The sequence below is a fragment of the Babjeviella inositovora genome (assembly GCF_001661335.1).
Source record: "Babjeviella inositovora NRRL Y-12698 unplaced genomic scaffold BABINscaffold_13, whole genome shotgun sequence".
NCBI classification, from domain to species: domain Eukaryota; kingdom Fungi; phylum Ascomycota; class Pichiomycetes; order Serinales; genus Babjeviella; species Babjeviella inositovora.
Genome location: NW_017566850.1, coordinates 47003 through 64091, shown reverse-complemented (window position 1 = coordinate 64091; position 17089 = coordinate 47003). Strand labels below are relative to the sequence as shown.

Below are 17089 nucleotides of genomic sequence, written 5' to 3'. Positions count from 1 at the left end.
TGTCTTTTAACATCACGTTGACATTCAGTAAGTGAGCAGACATCTTTCTGTAAACGGTAAAGTCTCCGTTACCCAAGGTGTGATGCAACAACAACCTATTGTTTTGGGACGACGTGGCCGGCACCCCAGCGATATGTACGAGGCCAACCTGTTCTGCATAGGCACCGGCAATCCCATTCAACGCGGACAATTCGCCGACACCGAATGTGGTGACAATACAGCCCAAGCGAGTCACACGGGAATAGCCGTCAGCGGCGTAGGCGGCATTGAGTTCGTTGGCGTTCCCGGCCCATCTCATGCCTGGAACCTTGGATATATAGTCTAAAAGTAGCAAGTTGAAGTCACCAGGCACCCCGAAGATTGTTTTAACGTGGAGCTGGTTCATTCTTTCGAAAATGTACTGGCCGAGAGTGATAGACATAGTGTGGACTGTATGATAGAAGGGCGGTCTGTTTGGTGGATAGATAATTGTTGGTGTAAAAATGAATAAGATGGATAGGAAATATGGGGAAATGAGGGGGGGTTTATATAGTTTTCTACCCTCGTTGAAACAGATAAAATAGCAGGTATAATCCTGGAGTCAGGGGGATGGGAGGTATCAGAAGTCTTTACTAGATGTATAATGCATGTCGCGTGGTTGTGGAGGGATTTCTGCCGGTTTGAACAATTGTCTTAAACAGGAAAGCATCTAGGCCTAAAATTTCACTTCCTAGGGATAATTTCAACATTCTGGTGGTAGTCTCTTGCCTGATCTAAAGCTAGAGTTGTTTCAGGTAAGCTCAGAGAATGACTCCTCAGGCGTCATGTTATACAGTCTCGGTAGAGACCGAATAGTGATTCACAGCAATAACCGACTTTCAGCAGTTCATCCGATATCAACATAGACAGCACACAATAGTCGGTTTACAATTCTCGGGTTAGTAAGAATTGCACCATACCTGGTTTGCCGCAAGTGATTTTTTGTTAGCGGTAGTTATCTTATGAGAAGGATAGATGACGGTTATCGGAGGATTTTTCTGAGCGGTACAGGGCGTCAACCGGCGTGTTGCTGCAGGTATGCGTCAGATCACTTCATATGGGCACAGCACCGTCACCTTCCGAGCGATAATCTTGGAGAAATCTGCCCTATTCGGAGACATAGAGGCCGATAACCGGCGCCGAAGATCCCAATCCTAAACATTCAACGGTCTTGTCCACGGGCTACATTCTATTTATCCAGTAATACAGAGTATGAGGCCTGTACGATTTAACGCTATGGCTCGTGTCACGTGTCAGCAGTACGGTAGGTTATTTTCGAAAACTTGTAGATTTGTGTGATGCAAGTTCATGAATGATTTAGTTCCTTCTGGTGTCTAACATTATAAGGGATATAGTATCAGGTTTGAATAAAATGTTATTGGTTGAGAAGTTTGTCCTGCATTTCCGTTGGAAGTATGAAACAATAATCCCATAAAAGGTTCTCATCTACTACCTTCCATTCGTGGTATGCCACAACGGGGGAGTACAAAATTATTATGAAATTGATGGAAAAAATAGGTACGACTAAGAAATATCTGTTTGCGATAGTCCTCACGCTTGGGCCGAGAAACTCATGCATGACACTGAAGGTAAACCCCGATGCAGGAATCAATAGCAACCAAAGGATGCATGATAATTCAGGAGAAAGAGCCAGATAAAATTAGCGAGAAACGTGAGGTGCATATATATATAAACTAGGCGCTTAGAGCCCTAACAGTTTAACTTACCTGTGAGGAAATACCCGAATATAAACGAACAGTGTCTCATCATGCTTATGGCTTTCGGGAGTGCAACTTGATCGGCGCTAGGTGAATGCTAATTATAATGAAACAAGTTGACGTCTGCGCCAAAAAGACAATTTATCCCTGGTTAAGGCTCTAGCCAAGAGATTGGGCTTCTACATATTTCATGGACAGATCAATTACTAAAGGAAATACATCATCCCTCAAAGCTTGTTAAAGGCTTCAACGACAGCGACGGCAGTGGAGTGAGCAGAAGCTGGGTTGACACCGGTGACAACTCTACCGTCAGTCAAGTTCCAGTCACCGAATGGAGTTGGAGGATGAACATAAGTGGCACCAACCTCCTCAGCAATGGTCTGGACGGTCTTCAACTTGTACTTTTCCAAGATAGAAGTAATACCCATTTGGTCTTCACCGATATCAGTGAAGCCAGTGACCTTCTTGCCCTTGACCAAGTGTTCACCGGTCTTCTTGTCCATCAAGTTGGCAAAGATGGAACCACCGTGGCAGACGGTGGACACAATACCACCGTTGTTGTAGATTTCGGAGGCAATACTCTGCAAAGTGCTGGCAGTTGGGTAGTCGAATAAGGTAGCATGGCCAGCGGAGGCAAAGAAGATACCGTATTCGTCGGCATTGATGTCAGAGGCCTTCTTGATCTTCTTGAACGCCTTGGAGCATTCAGAATTTGGATCGTTGAGCTCGGCAATATCTTCCTTGCTCAAGAAATCCTCGCTGGTGGAATGGTCATCGAGACCATAGGAGCCAGATTCGGAGGCAAAGTCGACTTCAAAACCAGCCTTGGTAAGCACGTGCCATGGGTGGGATGCTTCACCGTAGAACAAACCGGTCTTGCTACCATCCTCGTAGAATGGTTCGCAGTAAGAGGTGATGGAGATTAAAGCTTTCTTTGGTAAGGTTGGAGACATTGCTGGATGTGATATTGATGAGAGAGAAGAAAAAGTAATTGATAACCGGAGGAATTCTAGACCTTTATATAGGTTTACGGGAAGCAAGTTGCTTAAGAGAAAATACCGGATTTCAGGACTTTCCAAGTACTGGTTATGCATGAGCCCCGTCAGACAAAGCAAGTATGGGGTGTAGCTGCAGGATACTTGCTAACATTATTCGTACTAAAGCGCACTTTGTCTTGTCTGAGGTCTGGGTATCACGTGAATTCTTCTATCTCCGCTGTCTTAACATTTGTCAGCCTCGTAGGGGTTAATGCACAAACAGGAGGTAACCGGCATATGGAAGCTTTACAAGGCAAAAGGGTTTATAGAGGATACAGGCCATTATTATTATTATTACTCAGCAGCTTGGTGGAGAATGCACATGGTATATCAAATATTCCAGCAAAAATGAAAGTCAGAGCCTAGAGGAGAGATAGACCTTTAGGAGGATAATACGGCAATAAAAGGTTGGGGGAGATCCGGCCGCTCCGGTTGCTCATAATTTTGAGGCTAACACAGGGAAGAGGCTCGTCAGACCCGCAATAAGATCGGGTGTTTCAAACCCATCGTTTAGATGGTAGATTATGTATTACCTGATGGGTAATGGATATGTCATCATTTTTCTCTTCAGCACCTTCACCATGATATTAATATTGTATTCTACACAGCATCCCATGTCGTTTGATACTTGTATCCCACTAAACTGACACAGCAGTCAAACAGAAGTGGTGTAAAAGCAAGTTGTAAAGCCACCTAATACTCACACCCAGTAGTCCTAATCTCTGCGATAATCGATGTCAAATCTCTATAAATACCTTCTCCTCTGCCCTTCACATGCTTGGCCCCCAGCCCCCTCTCTAGAAGACGTATGCCGCATGCCACCGCTCTTGCTCTTACTCCTGTACAAGGGCATGGGCCTGCTGTCAGAAACATATACCACCGCCTGTTTTTCGTTCTCCCCCAAACCTTAGTTATTCTCTTGGCTTTCTATATATCCTACGTTTTCTGCATCCGACGCCCTATCTGACCCTCTACACTACTGCTACATCTCTCGCTTGTAGCATGTCGCACGTGACCGTGCGGCGGATGCAAATTTAATTTTCGTACATAAACGCCAACATAAACGGCTTGGTTACACTGATAACCTTGCTCCCCACATGCTTTGCTCCAGAACCCAAACAGCGTTAGCTGTGCTCGGAAAACAGTACGTGCTTTCTCGTGCATTTACACAAACCGCCCCCACGTTCAAGAGAAGAGACCGGGATGGTGTGAAGCCCGGGATCGACAACTACAAGCCGGCCAAGACCACAGAGACACCCTTTGAGAACAACTTTCCGGTGACCAAGCGTGTTAAGGCATGGGAAAGAGACGGCGCAACCACCAAGGAGCAGAAGGATGAGTGGTTCCGCAGCAAGTACAATTATATCAACTCGCCAAAGAAGCAGTACCGCGACGCGAACCCGGACAACTTCAAGCAGTTCGCGGTTCAGCGCAAGGAGCGTGCGGCGCAGTCCTACGGCGCGCGCATGCAAGAAGAGAACAAGGAAAGGCGACACAACCGTGCACGTGGCTCACGCGACCCTGTCTCGCGCTTGCAGTCATCGCCGTTGTGCGACTACATCTATGGGACCCAGCCGGTGCTCGCGGCATTGAAGGCGAACCAGCGCGGATATCTCTCAAAGCTTTTCATTTACAAGCCGCAAGACGACAGCTCCGTTGCTATCATGAAGCTTGCGCGTTCACTCGAGGTAGAAGTGGAAATGGTGAACTCAAAACATGACCTCAACATGTTGACCAACCATGCGGTGCACAACGGCTACGTGTTGGAGGCCAAGAAGTTGCAGCCGCCCGAGATCTTAAAACTTGGGCCGGCTGACGGCGAGACTGGGCTCTTCAGCGTCTTTCGCGAACACCGCTTGAAGGAGCATGTGGATGAGGCAGCCGTGGTAAGAACACGCGAGTCGTTTTACAACGCCCCAGCGCAGGTCACCGCGACCGAAGACACTACACAAAACGAAGAAAAGGGTGGCATGTTCCCCTTGGGCTTGTACTTGGATGAGATTTCCGACCCCCACAATATCGGTGCCATTATCCGGTCCGCATACTTTCTTGGGGTTGATTTCATCGTCATGTCAGGTAAGAATTGCGCATCCTTGACACCGGCAGTCGGCAAGTCCTCCGCCGGTGCCCTCGAGTTCATGAAGATATACGTCTCGAACAAGCCGATGCAGTTCTTTACCGACTCCGCCAGCCAGGGTTGGACCTTTATCTCCGCCACCACGCCCGAGTTGGCCAAGGAGGACCAGAAAAAGTACCGCGACAAGAACCCGTTGACCGCCAAGATGCTTCCGCTCAATGGCTTGCGTGAGGTCTTGGAAAACACACCCGTAATGTTGGTCTTAGGGTCCGAGGGTACCGGGATTCGCACCAACTTGAAGCTCAAGAGTGACTTTATCGTGCAGATTGACAGCTTGCGAGCCGGCGCTGCCAAAGAGGCGAATGTTGATTCTTTGAATGTGTCCGTTGCCGCGTCTTTGTTGATGAGTAAGTTGTTGTATTAAATTAGAATAAACCTTGTATATAGTAAAATTTGTAAGGCGGATAGCAGAGGTTAAAGCGATGAGGCCAAGACGGGTGCTGTATACGAGCTTGGCCTGTTGGACTCAAACCTCTGCCCTACCTGCAATACCACCCAAAGAGAATGATAAATAAAGAGGGATAAATACCGGAGGTGTGCCCACGGAAAACTCCACCTACTCAAGGTATTAGAAATACTCCATATAGCCAGAAGGCATCAACCAACGGGCTCAAACCGACCGCATTACTTCAAGCATCTATACACGGATCAGTATGCCGAATATACTAATATGTCTCACTCACATCCACAATACACCTATCAATCATCCCCCACCCGAGTAAACGGATAGAGTCGACGATGATCCTTTTAACCCGAGAATTCTCCCGGTCCCAGACCATTTCCCGTATCAAGCCCAGGTCAAACAATCGCACTTTTAACTCACGGTGCCTGCCCTCCTCCGTCAAATCGCAGTACACCTGCCAGAGGGGCAAGATCCCCGGCACCACGAACGGTAACGTGGTCATGTGCTTCCCTTCATCCTCCTCGTCCTGGTCCTTTGTCACGTAGAGCGGGTTGTTGTGCTCGTTATAGTATTTGAGCCCATACTCCAGTGAAAGCTTGGCAGCAAACCTCTCGGCCTTTGTATAGGCGTTTCTACCAACCCCATAGACGTTTTCGCTCACATCCCTAGCCTGCCCGGACGTTAGTTCGTGGCGTTGGGGCGCATAAGAGCCGTAGTCCAACCTAAATTCGCCAAGAGGCACCGTTTCGTCCGTGGCAGATTCCACCAAGGTGGCAAATCGGCCATCCTGGAGCTTTACTGAGACGTCCTTCAAGGCCCAGAACTCGTAGGTCGCAAGGTCCAAAATCTCGCCCCCGAACTTGGCCTTGTACTTCATTTTGTGGCAGTCTGCGATGTAAAAGCCGAGATAGTAGTAAGCAAGCCCGAGGCGCTGGGTAAGAGCGACCTCTCGCAAGCCACCGATCGTCCCCAAGCCCCAGGAAGCATACGCTGGGTCCCAGATGAAGTACACAGAAGAGATTCCAGACGGTAAGACATCAAGCACCGCAATCGCACAGAGCTTTTCATCGATATAGTAACATTCATGCACTGGCCCAAAACTGGCTAATTTACCGCTGCTCCTGCCGTTAAGCACCTCCCAGAACTCCTCGTCCAACTCCAGCGTATCGAATGGGGAGTCGCACAAAAAGCCCTTGAATCCTTTCTCGGATATTTCCCTGTCCTGGTGGACATGTTGTTGATAGCGACGATACAAGTCGTACTTCTCCTTGGAAAAGGCGGCGGGTCCGAATCGCGTGTAAAACCGCTTAGGGTCGGCCCGCGCCTCGCCCGCGGTGAGCGTCTTTGCGAGGCTGAACAGCAGATTCTTCTTTGTCTCCAGTGATCCAGTGATGTTTCGGATGAAGCGATTCACTGCGTGTCTGTGCTCCTTGGTGTTGGGTACGTCGGATGTGCGGATGGTGTACATCCGACAGCAGTTGCGGAGGTTGTCGGGCTTGTAGGTGAAGTGGCCAGAGCGACGGAACCCTAATTGGATCAAGCGGTCGTACATGTCGGGAGAAAACTGGTAGGCATGAAAGCCCATGCTGGTGGAGCTTGGCGGCTCGGCATCTACTGCTCTAGCCGCCTTTTCGATGGAACGCAAGGCGTAGGCGTCGCCTTTGGGTGCGTGCTTACAGTAGCCACAGGACCCATCCTTGCGGTAGAACGGACGTGAGAGCACCAAGAATGACATGCTAGGAACCAAGTTGGATCGCGGTCTATGTTGAGCGCTTAGGTTGGCCACTTTAAACTGTTTTGCGTAGGCCGAAATGGCCAATCAGTGACGGTTCATGTTGGACAATCTGCCCCTGTCACGTGCAAACCGTGGACATGCATGGAATTCTTGGTTTACCACACGGCCTGTAACGGCGATGCCACGATGAAATTATAAAGTGGTATCGAAGAATGGTAGATATGCGTATCCGTTTAATGGTCAAGGTTTTAGATTGTTCGGTCTAAGTCTATTTTAAGAAGTAGCTTTTCTGGATGAAGGCCACAGGCCATCCATCCATCATAGCACGTGCGCTTGGAACATTCAGATTAACTTATATACGGCGTAGTGTTCTTGACCTCCACCCAAGCCTGAAACTGGGCCTGCTTTTCCTTTTATACTGCGGATCGTTACAACCAACGGCGAAGCTTTTGGGTGATGGCAAAGCAGAGCTGCGCATAGACCTTCTGTTCACTCATTAATCGCCTGCAAATTCTCCTCGAGAATGTCCAAGCTCTGGCCCAAGGCGCCAATCAAGCCCTCAAGCTCTGTGACGATTTCGTCCTTCGGCGTCGAGTCCATAAACAAGCGCATGCTGAGTGTGGGCAAGCCGACAAAGTCGCCCGGAGTCGTTACTGGGGTCGGGGTGAGGGTCGGGGCAACAGAAGCGCCGCTCGCATTGTGGCTCTGCAACGCCAACGCCAGAAACGACGCGGCCAAGGTCTGTTGCGCCGTCATCGACAGTGTCCCGGACTCGGACCCGGACGTTGAAGCCGACGCCGAGACCGGCTCGGACCGCGCCATCACGCCCGCGCTGAGAATCGGCTGGTTCTGTGCGAGGGCCACGCTCGGTTTCCGCAGGTAGCTCCGCGGTTGGACCACCTCCTCCAGGTTTGACGGTATAGCAGCGCCACCAGTCTCGTATTTCACACTCAATCCGGAAACTTCGGGCTTTGGAACCTCAGGCTTTCCGTTCGGGACCGAAGTCTCAGGCCGCCCGGCGAGCTCTGATCTCGGTCCGGAGATTTCAGACCGTCCGAATATAGAATTCTCAAATGACTTTTCAACCAATGGAGTCATAACCAAAGGAAGCGTGGCAGCCTGGTTGGGGTTAAAGCCAAACTGGTTGATATTTTCGTCTCCCAGATGCGCCGGCGCAGCCTGGTGTGAGAGGCTGAAACTGGAACTGGAATTCAGGTCGAATGTGGCGAGTGCGGGCAGACTGGCAGAGTGGCCCGGGGTGGGCATTTTGAGCTGCAAGTTTGGGTACTTCTGATGGAGAGACGAGGTCGCGAGCTTGAGCAACGGTGTCGGGCTAAAGGTCTGGATGGGCGTGCTACCGAAGACGTTGTTCGGGGGGTTGATTGTGGCAGTGGCGGACGCCTGACTGTCACCGGCAAGAGCTGCAATCTTAGTATTGATGGGCTGCAACAATGGCGCGTTCAGCGTGTGGAGCGGCTTCATCACAGGGAATGTCTCACGGCCCGGCGAATGCTCACTCTGGACCTTCGTGGGCGACGGAGTGCGGTGGGTGGTCTGGGTGAGATGGGTTACGGTGGGGCGCCGCACTGGCAAGTCGCCGTTCAAGCTGGCGAGCGTGGGCACACCAGCGCTGAGCGAGGCTGACGAGGAGTGCGACGTGAGCGAGTCCTTCCGGCGCGCATTCTCGAGGTTGGGCGCGGCTGACTGCGAGTGGAGCAACAGTGGCGCTCGTGGACGGTTGACACTGCGCGCGAGGTCGTCCATGGTGGGGATCTCGATCTGCGCGAGTGGTGGCGGCGGTGACGCAAAGAGCTGCTGCTGCGGCGAGACGCCGTCGCTCACAGAGGGGCTACGTAAGCGCGATTCGGTCTCCTCCTCGGTCTCGAAGAGCTTGAGGAGCGACTGCGGTGCCTCTTTCTCACGGCGCGCCTTCTTGGTGCCTGTCTGGGTGTTATGGAACGTGTTAGCATCAGGCCGAATAGTCCCGAGCGTAGGGGTGTACGTACCCGCAAGGGTGCCGGTCATGGCGCCGCCCTCAGGAAACACCATGGTTGCTGTCTCCTCATCGCTATCTATCTCCTCAACGACGTACTCTGCAGACGAGAGCGAATCAAAGTCCCACTTGACCAGGATCTCAGAGCTGTTAAGCTCATCTTCGATGTGCACGAACGAGTCGCGGGACGACTTCTTCTCGCGCCACACGAGGTAGCGACTGATGAGTTCCTTCAACGCGGTGGTGGGCGTAGTGCGGTGGAACTTGACAAACTTGGAACGGAGCAAGTCGTCGGCCATGAGGCGCTCCGCGGGGTTTTCGTCGAGACATAATGCGATGAACTCTTTGAGAAGCGCAGAGTACGCACGGCCCTCGAGCCGCGGCGGCTTCAGCTTGGTGATGAGCTGCATCGCGCGCATCGCGTCATACTCGCAGTACGGCGGGTTACCCGTCACAATTTCGTACGCGGTGATGCCGAGCGACCAGATGTCGGCCTTGACATTGTACGCAGTGCCCTCCATAATGACCTCCGGGGCCATCCAGTACGGCGTGCCGGCCATGGTGGTGCGCTTGAGCGCCTCGCTAGTAAGCTTGGCCGCGACGCCAAAGTCGCAGAGCTGTACACGTCCGTCACGCGCGACGAGCACGTTGGCAGACTTGATGTCGCGATGAATCACGCCCATGCTGTGCACGCTCTGGAGCGCGACTAAGAGCTCGCGCACAATCACTCCGAGGTATCGCTCTTCGATAGGGCCCGGTTTGAGCAACGTGCGGATCGACCCACCCGCGCAGTAGTCCATGATGATCCAGAGCTTCGTATCGTGGAGGTACGAGCCATAGTAGTGCGTCACATTAGGCACGTTGCGTAACTCCGCGAGGAACTGGATCTCCTGCTGCACGTCCTTAACTTCGTCCTCCTCCGTGTCAAGGTTGAGCACCTTGATCGCGACGATCTTCTTGCTCTTGTTGTGCACACCCTTATAGACTACCCCAAACTTCCCGCGGCCGATTACCTCCGTGCGTGTGTACACCTGGGTGACTTTATCGGGCATGGTGTGTAATTTGGTTCGATGACTGCGAGTGATGCGAGGCGACCGAAAGTGGGTTTAATAGGAAATGGGCTATTCAATAGATTACCGGATAGACCGTGGATGAAGACCAATAGGGATTCAAGGGTCTGGTAACTCAAAGGGTTTTAGGACCAGAAACAAAGATCGCAAGTGAATGTAGATCGCGGATACTCACAGAATATGGAGTGTAAAGCGATCGCACGCGCTAGAGAGCTCTAATAGTCTCTGAAGCTTTTGATTGGTATAGGCTTCGTGTTAATGATGTTGCAAGAATCCCAGGAATGCAAATTGGGCTGGTGGCGACGAAAACCTTAGCTATAGGACGGTGTAGTTGCAAAATGTACCGGAAGCTAAAGAGGCGAAGTCTGGGCGTGACAGCTAACTCTTCGCTATGAACCAATCGTCTCTAGGTGTTTTCGGCAACAGGGTATATGGAAGCTGGGTGACGGCCAAGGGGTCTCGAAACAGGTAAAACGCGTCTGGGGCGGCTCTGGAGCAGAAGAGGATCTAGTATGTGATCTGGCGTGTGTATATAAGCCGCTGGAAGAAAATTACTTTTGTCATCAGTGCAGGAGGAGGTTCCGCGTGGACCAGAGGTAGGAAAAAGCACTACGCGTATTTTGTACAAAATATATAGGTGCTTGATCCATTTTTATTAGTTCATTAGATATCGATGGCCGTAATCTCTGCAAACTGATACGTAGCTGTGGCAAGAGAGCGGGTGTGGATGATTTCTTGTGCTTGAAGGTTGGCAGGAGGCATACCTGCAGGCGGTAACTATTAGCATCTATGGTTGAAAATGCGTTTCATGATATTACAAAGATAGCGCCTTAGGAATACGAGCAGAGAGGATTCCACTAGGCAAAAAAAAAAAAAAAAAAAAAAATAAAAAAAAAAAAAAAAAAAAAAAAAAAAAAATACTACGCAAAGTATTCGGGCCGGAATCCCTTGCTATATACGGTCTACAGTATGGCCGCCTTGGTGTAGATAAAACAGTGACTGGATGTACTTGTTTAAGTCATCCGTGATTTTTTCTAACCCCCCAGATATCTTAACTTCGAGAATTGTATCGCTCCCTCTATATCACCAGTGGTAAACCCCTGTAACAGCCTCCAACATACTCATAACATACACCGTCTAAAACCTGTCATTCAAGAATTTTTCTGACCCCTTTTAACTATTCTAGGCAGGCCTTTGCCGTATTTCGTTCAAATTTTACAAGACAGATCACCCAAAATAATGTAAGGACCAACCGCATCCGGTATACGCAGTGGTCGTGCACGTGCCGCCGGGTAACTGCCGCGCTCACTGAATTTTTCACTTTAACACAACCTCAACCATACGATTAAGCACTAGTCGCAATCTCACCTATCTCTCCACCCCCAATGTCCGCCCCTGCTAACTTTGGCAGATTGTACAAGAATTCGAGATTGGCCCAAGTGGTCAAAACTCTCGACAACCCGCGCGCCAAGATCGACAAGTCTGTGCCGACCCGCCAGATCCTCTTTGCCAGCTCCGAGTCCTACAAGAACAGAAACTACGGCTTGAAATCGCGCTTGCCGGAGAACTGCCAGTCCAAGCACATCACCGTGGATGCCATCGAAACCTATGAGCGCATGGTGCCATACGAGGCTGCGCCTGGCTTCTACTACAAGCTTTTGCGCTTCCAGGAGTTCAACACTGCGCTTGTGACCCCGAACAAAAAGCAAAACCCGCTTTTTGGCGGCAAAACCTTCGATCCGGCCTCTGAAAAGCAGCAGGTCTCTGACCTCCTCCAGATCAGCAAGCCAGACCTCCCTGTGCGCAGAGCCGACAAACTTGCACAGGCTGTCAAGTACAACGCCGGCAACAAGGTTGGCTCCGGTGCCAAGGAATTCCGCCAGGAATACTTCCAGGCATTGTTGGCGCACGATCCGGCTGCCATTGTGCACAACAAGCACAACAACGCAAACGTGATGCAGGACACTATCGGTGCGATGCTCCATGCGAAGCGCGCAGCGGGCGAAAACGTGGGCAAGTACGCATCGCGCGCGGCCGCGCCCCAGGCCAAGAACGACTTCAAGCGCTACGCGCGCGACCCGAATGACATCTCCAAGTTCAAGGTTGCCGGGACCGCCGGGTTGTCGTACACGCTCAAGGGCAGATTGAGAAACACGCCAAACGGGATCGAAACCGCAGTCGTCAAGCCGGGCAGATTGCTCAAGCGCAATGCACGCGACATGATGGGCGGTGGCCGTACGACCGCCGCGTTGGGTGGCTTCATCGTCGACGTTGGTCAGTCCAGCGTCAGTTTGCAAAACCAGGCCGCAAGCAACATTCCAGGCATGCACAAGCACGAGGTTGCCGTACCGTTGAGAGTCGAGAGCGCATTCTTGCAGAGCGACGGGTCCGTGAAAATCCACACCGAGGGTGTGTCTAAGGCTGGTAGCGCTGGTGCGGGGAGATTCAGAAACAAGTTTGAAGAGATTTTGCTCAGAAGCAAGCCGAACAAGTCGGCTTCCAACAGAGTGAAGCAAATCTTGAAGATGTAAACGGCAGGAGGCTCAAGCGTCATCATCGACCGGCAAACCGTCGGCTGTTCATGTAAATATTACGATTCATTTTGAGCGAGCTTAATGTAGGTCATATCGGTCTCCCGGGTAGAATCCTAAACCTCTGAGTACTTGAGTAGCTATCCCAGGACTTGTTATTTTAGACCTGACAGTATATTTCCAGGCCATCGGGTGTCCGGTCCTGTATACATGGATTCACCTTAGACAACCCGTATTATTCTATGAATTATTGTCCTCGCTTATTCCAACCTGTTGGGGGAAATTGCTGTATCAATCAGTCTTAGGCTAACCTCTCATAATTTGTCATCTCGGTACTTCCCCCACCAGGATACTCCCCCCCTTACGTCATTACTGTCTATGTCGCCTTCTCGGGGCTAGGTCGTGCACGCCCTAAATGCCTTATCGATAAGAGTCACCGTGGTGATTCTGCAACTTTTTCACGAGCCATGGTCGAACTCCTCTTTCCTCTCTCTCTCAAACCACGCCCAATATGACCCGTTCTGCCGTTATCAGTCGTTCCACTAACGAAACAAAGATCCAGATCGCCCTTGCGCTTGATGGAGGCCCGCTCACGCTTACACAGTCCATCTTCCAGGACAAGGCGTATAATCACGACGGACCAGCTGCCCAGGCCACCAGCGCCCAGGTGATTGATGTCAACTCGGGGATCGGTTTCCTCGACCACATGCTTCACGCGCTTGCGAAGCACGCGGGCTGGTCGCTCATTGTTGAGTGCATTGGTGACCTCCATATTGACGACCACCACACCGCAGAGGACGTGGGTATTGCGCTTGGGCAGACGTTCTACCAGGCGTTGGGCCAGGTTAAGGGGGTGAAGCGTTTTGGGAGCGGGTTTGCTCCGTTGGACGAAGCACTCAGCAGAGCGGTAGTTGACTTGTCAAACCGTCCGTTCGCGGTCATCGAGCTCGGCTTGAAGCGTGAAATGCTCGGCCAGTTGAGCTGCGAAATGATTCCGCACGTGATGGAGAGTTTCGCACAGGGCGCGCACATCACCATGCATGTGGACTGCTTGCGCGGCACGAACGATCACCACCGCGCGGAGAGTGCGTTCAAGGCTTTGGCCGTCGCTATCAAGGAGGCCACCAGTAGCAATGGCACCAACGACGTGCCCTCTACTAAAGGGGTATTGTTTTAGGGAGCATCCAGGGATTCTTTAGAGAGCTATTTATTCCGTCGGTTACGGCGATAATGTATATAACCAGCAGACAGCTTTAAAAAAAACGCATCAATTCAAGGCTTGGCCATTAAATGTAAGTGAATTTCTCTGGCGAGAAATGCAAACGACACAGGTAAACTGCATTTATCAGGCACCACCTGAATTTCACTGTTATTTCCATAACGTAGAAACGCCTGTAGTCTCTGCTCCATGTACCCTAACACTTCACGGAAACACCTAGGCGTCTTCCTAGCTCTATCACCTTACACCTGGTTTATACACAAAGCTCGCCAATCCACCCTACACCTGGTTTATACCAATTAGTTATGCAACACCCTAGTCCGATTTTTATACAAACTTTCCCAATCTGCGAGTGTTCTTACTCACATCCAATTCCACCCGGTCGGCTTCCTCCTCCATCCTACGCAAGCGCTCGTTCTGCTTGTCCATCTCCTTGCCCATGATCTTGGCCTTGATGTTTAACTTGCTCACGATCTCGCTCACCTGCTCCAAGCCGTCGTCGATTTCTCCTTCCATCGCCTCGTCCTCCGAGTCGTTCTCGAACTGGTAGCGCTGGTAGTTGCGTCTACGCTCCGGCGCGGCGCTCGCAACGTCGCCCGTCTTCAGCTTGCCATCCAACCCGAGCCCAATGCGGTTCTGCGATTTGGCAATCTGCGCACGGTTGTGTTCCTGGGTGGCCTTCTGGTCCATGCGTCTGTTCAACCACTCCTCGTCCTCTCTTCTGCGACGGACCTTCCCGTTAAACGGATTCGTGGCCAAGGGCGTCAACATGCCCCTGTACTTGTTGATCTGGTTGATATGTTTTCCCAGCTCGTAGTTCTTCTGGTCCATCTTGCGCAAACTGTCCTCACTCTCGAAAATTCGCTCGCTCTGGCTCCCCATCATCCCGAGCGTGTTGTCCGCGGAGTTGAGCGCCTGCTGTCCCATGTGCACCATATTACGAGTCGACGACAAGGTCTGCTGCTTGGTGAACCGCATCTCCTGTTTGATCTGCTCAACCTCTTCTTCCTCTTCCATTTCCGCCTGTCTCTGCTGCTCTTCCTCCGGGTTGTAGTAGTTATCTGGGACGTCGTTCAAATCATCCTCTGGGTCCGCATTCAAATCAATGGAGGGCTCGTATCCGCCTGGGGCCGAAGCCGCGTACGGGTTTGCCCGGCTGGCGTTGGAGTACGGATTCGTCAGTCTCTGGTTATGCTGGAAGCTCGGATTCCGCGGAGGGTTATAGGCCTGTGGCTGAATGTTGACGTGTTGGGTATTGGCCTGTGGCTTTGGTGGCTGGGCTCTGGGGTTGAACGCCGCCGGCTGGCTATACCCACTGGGGGCATTTTGAGCAGAGGGATTGGCATACGGGTTGCTTGTCTGCGGCAGACCATTCTCATCGTTGACCGGCTCCTGAGCGTACGGGTTTGCCGGTGCATACGTCTTCTTCTCCTTCTGTTGCGCAAGCTCCCCGTAGGCGGCAAACTTCTGGGTCCGGCCACTGCCCACTACCGGCTCGAAGTTGTCCATTTCGGGCGCTCTCTTCTTGAACATGTTTTTGATACCCATGGCGGCTGTTTCTTTAGTTGGCTTTTATAGCAAATGATCTAAGGGGTACGATCTGAGCGGCTTGTAGTCGAAGGAATACGAATATAGAATGGCAAAAAGCACATCAGTGTGAAAGCTCGTATCAAGTTTTCTGTTGGTCCAGACGTGCGGCACAAGGCGGTGCGATAACCATCACGTGCACGACCACGTGGAGGGTCACGCATTCTGCACAACCGCAACGCCACCGCGACACTTGTGCGGCAAAAATCAACCCGAAAACATCGACATCACCTGAGATCCTCGTGATCCCTCTTTTTCCGTGGCTCACGTTTTTCACTTGTTATTGTTTTGTGTGTCTGTAACCAAAATACCGTGTCTCTGCATCCGGAATTGACACAACTGAACGTTTTTTTTTAGCGTAAGTGCTTACTGCGGGTGTGCGAGAATATCTTGAAGTGCCCCGTTGCCACATTATCCCCTCTATCACTTCTCTTTGCCACCGTTTCCCGTCGACCAACCGATACTAACGCGTCAGTCCATCCACCCATGAACAGAGGCCAAGATTCCCACAAGAGAGGCACCCACTCGGAAGAGGAGTCCCGCAAGAAGATGAAGTTGAAGGACGAATCAGATACCGCCGCATCTGCCATTGCTGCTGCTGCCGCCTTCACTGACGAACAGTCTGAAGAAAAGAAGGAGGAAGACAACCACCAGCAGATCACCGAGTTGGCGTCCATTGACTCTGAATTATTGTCCCAGCAGCCATCCTATGCTCAGCAGATGACGCCGCAGGACCAGCAGCTCGCGTACCAGCAGTTGTTACGCCAACAGCAGCACCACCAGCAGCTCCACCAGCAACAATCACCGCCAACCAGCCAGTCGCCTAGTGGGGCCCATACGCCGAACGTCGCGGCCAGCAACGCCAACGCCATCAACAGCACACACGCGGGCTCTAGTTTGACCCACGCGTCGCTCCAGATGAAGCCGGTGGCTGGAACCGACGAATGGCACAAGATCCGCCGTGACAACCACAAGGAGGTTGAGCGCCGTCGCCGTGAGAACATCAACTTGGGAATCCGCGAGATTTCTGGATTGCTTCCATTCCACGACAACAACAAAGCTGCTATCCTCCAGCGCGCGGTGGAGTACATCAAGCGCCTCAAGGAGAATGAAAACAACAACATCGAAAAGTGGACATTGGAGAAGTTGTTGACAGACCAGGCGGTGGCCGAGTTGAGTCACTCCAACGAAAAATTAAAGAAGGAATTGGAGAAGGCCTACAAGGAGTTGGAGCACTGGAAGCGGGCCTGCCACCAGCAGAACGAGGAGAAGAAGTAGCTGTGTTTTTATCTGTACTATATGTTTTCGGTTCGCCATTTTGGCCTTTTCTTCTTCTCTGTGTTACTTCATTCTTCTATAACTGTATCTAAATGTAGCGATAGGTTTGTTGAAAGAGCCATTCCGGGAGGACAAATCCGGGGTGGGTAGGTTTCGAATTCAAGCTTGTCTATACTCCAGAAACGAGTATCTACACTTTCCGTATCGAAGGGAACCGAAAGGTGCTTGGTTTATTTTATGGAAGAAATGTCAATAAAATCACTCGTAGCTCCCGGATGGGGCCTGCACATGCCTGCGTGTACAAAAGGTATTACGTAGGTCTAACCATCGAAGCTCCTAACCGAATCTTCAGGGCATTATTTA

General features: G+C 51.3%; 10 protein-coding genes across 10 annotated transcripts in view; 5 read left to right on the top strand and 5 right to left on the bottom strand.

The window, feature by feature from the left end:
• Positions 1 to 421, bottom strand: part of PDC11 (indolepyruvate decarboxylase 1) — a gene marked incomplete at both ends in the record, with an annotated part of 7428 nt that extends 7007 nt beyond the window's left edge. The window contains one exon of the mRNA XM_019132476.1: positions 42 to 421. Coding sequence (XP_018983102.1) covers positions 42 to 421 — 380 coding nt within the window. The remainder of the gene's footprint in view (positions 1 to 41) is intronic.
• Positions 422 to 1671: 1250 nt separating this feature from the next.
• GLX3 (glutathione-independent methylglyoxalase) lies at positions 1672 to 2771 on the bottom strand. The gene has a single exon (XM_019129756.1). It carries the CDS (start codon positions 2687 to 2689, stop codon positions 1964 to 1966), a length of 726 nt encoding a protein of 241 aa, XP_018983101.1. The 5' UTR covers positions 2690 to 2771; the 3' UTR covers positions 1672 to 1963.
• A 290-nt stretch (positions 2772 to 3061) lies between these two features.
• On the top strand, positions 3062 to 3689 carry BABINDRAFT_163170 (uncharacterized protein). The gene has a single exon (XM_019129755.1). The coding sequence runs from the start codon at positions 3508 to 3510 to the stop codon at positions 3682 to 3684; it is 177 nt and encodes a 58-aa protein (XP_018983100.1). The 5' UTR covers positions 3062 to 3507; the 3' UTR covers positions 3685 to 3689.
• A 343-nt stretch (positions 3690 to 4032) lies between these two features.
• On the top strand, positions 4033 to 5262 carry BABINDRAFT_25951 (uncharacterized protein; the record flags this gene model as incomplete). The annotated part of the gene is made up of 2 exons (XM_019131369.1): positions 4033 to 4611; positions 4651 to 5262. Coding segments are annotated over 2 exons (1191 nt in total), but the record flags the coding sequence as incomplete, so codon positions are not given.
• A 502-nt stretch (positions 5263 to 5764) lies between these two features.
• BABINDRAFT_22413 (arginyltransferase) lies at positions 5765 to 7039 on the bottom strand (the record flags this gene model as incomplete). Its single annotated transcript, XM_019131286.1, has 1 exon — positions 5765 to 7039. A coding segment is annotated over one exon (1275 nt), but the record flags the coding sequence as incomplete, so codon positions are not given.
• Positions 7040 to 9112: 2073 nt separating this feature from the next.
• On the bottom strand, positions 9113 to 10093 carry KIC1 (putative serine/threonine protein kinase; the record flags this gene model as incomplete). The annotated part of the gene is made up of 1 exon (XM_019131997.1): positions 9113 to 10093. A coding segment is annotated over one exon (981 nt), but the record flags the coding sequence as incomplete, so codon positions are not given.
• A 1225-nt stretch (positions 10094 to 11318) lies between these two features.
• BABINDRAFT_163166 (mitochondrial 37S ribosomal protein bS1m) lies at positions 11319 to 12728 on the top strand. The gene has a single exon (XM_019129754.1). The coding sequence runs from the start codon at positions 11497 to 11499 to the stop codon at positions 12640 to 12642; it is 1146 nt and encodes a 381-aa protein (XP_018983096.1). The 5' UTR covers positions 11319 to 11496; the 3' UTR covers positions 12643 to 12728.
• Positions 12729 to 12928: 200 nt separating this feature from the next.
• HIS3 (imidazoleglycerol-phosphate dehydratase) lies at positions 12929 to 13928 on the top strand. Its single transcript, XM_019129753.1, has one exon. The coding sequence runs from the start codon at positions 13154 to 13156 to the stop codon at positions 13817 to 13819; it is 666 nt and encodes a 221-aa protein (XP_018983095.1). The 5' UTR covers positions 12929 to 13153; the 3' UTR covers positions 13820 to 13928.
• Positions 13929 to 14066: 138 nt separating this feature from the next.
• On the bottom strand, positions 14067 to 15492 carry BABINDRAFT_163164 (uncharacterized protein). The gene has a single exon (XM_019129752.1). It carries the CDS (start codon positions 15407 to 15409, stop codon positions 14189 to 14191), a length of 1221 nt encoding a protein of 406 aa, XP_018983094.1. The 5' UTR covers positions 15410 to 15492; the 3' UTR covers positions 14067 to 14188.
• Positions 15493 to 16366: 874 nt separating this feature from the next.
• On the top strand, positions 16367 to 16726 carry CBF1 (Cbf1p; the record flags this gene model as incomplete). The annotated part of the gene is made up of 1 exon (XM_019130894.1): positions 16367 to 16726. The coding sequence occupies one exon, from the start codon at positions 16367 to 16369 to the stop codon at positions 16724 to 16726; it is 360 nt and encodes a 119-aa protein (XP_018983093.1).
• Positions 16727 to 17089: the final 363 nt, after the last annotated feature.

Bases quoted from the DNA above. Each gene is read 5' to 3' on its own strand.
- HIS3 (XM_019129753.1), top strand. From the start codon at position 13,154: ATGACCCGTTCTGCCGTTATCAGTCGTTCCACTAACGAAACAAAGATC.
- BABINDRAFT_163166 (XM_019129754.1), top strand. From the start codon at position 11,497: ATGTCCGCCCCTGCTAACTTTGGCAGATTGTACAAGAATTCGAGATTG.
- BABINDRAFT_163164 (XM_019129752.1), bottom strand. From the start codon at position 15,409: ATGGGTATCAAAAACATGTTCAAGAAGAGAGCGCCCGAAATGGACAAC.
- GLX3 (XM_019129756.1), bottom strand. From the start codon at position 2,689: ATGTCTCCAACCTTACCAAAGAAAGCTTTAATCTCCATCACCTCTTAC.
- BABINDRAFT_163170 (XM_019129755.1), top strand. From the start codon at position 3,508: ATGTCAAATCTCTATAAATACCTTCTCCTCTGCCCTTCACATGCTTGG.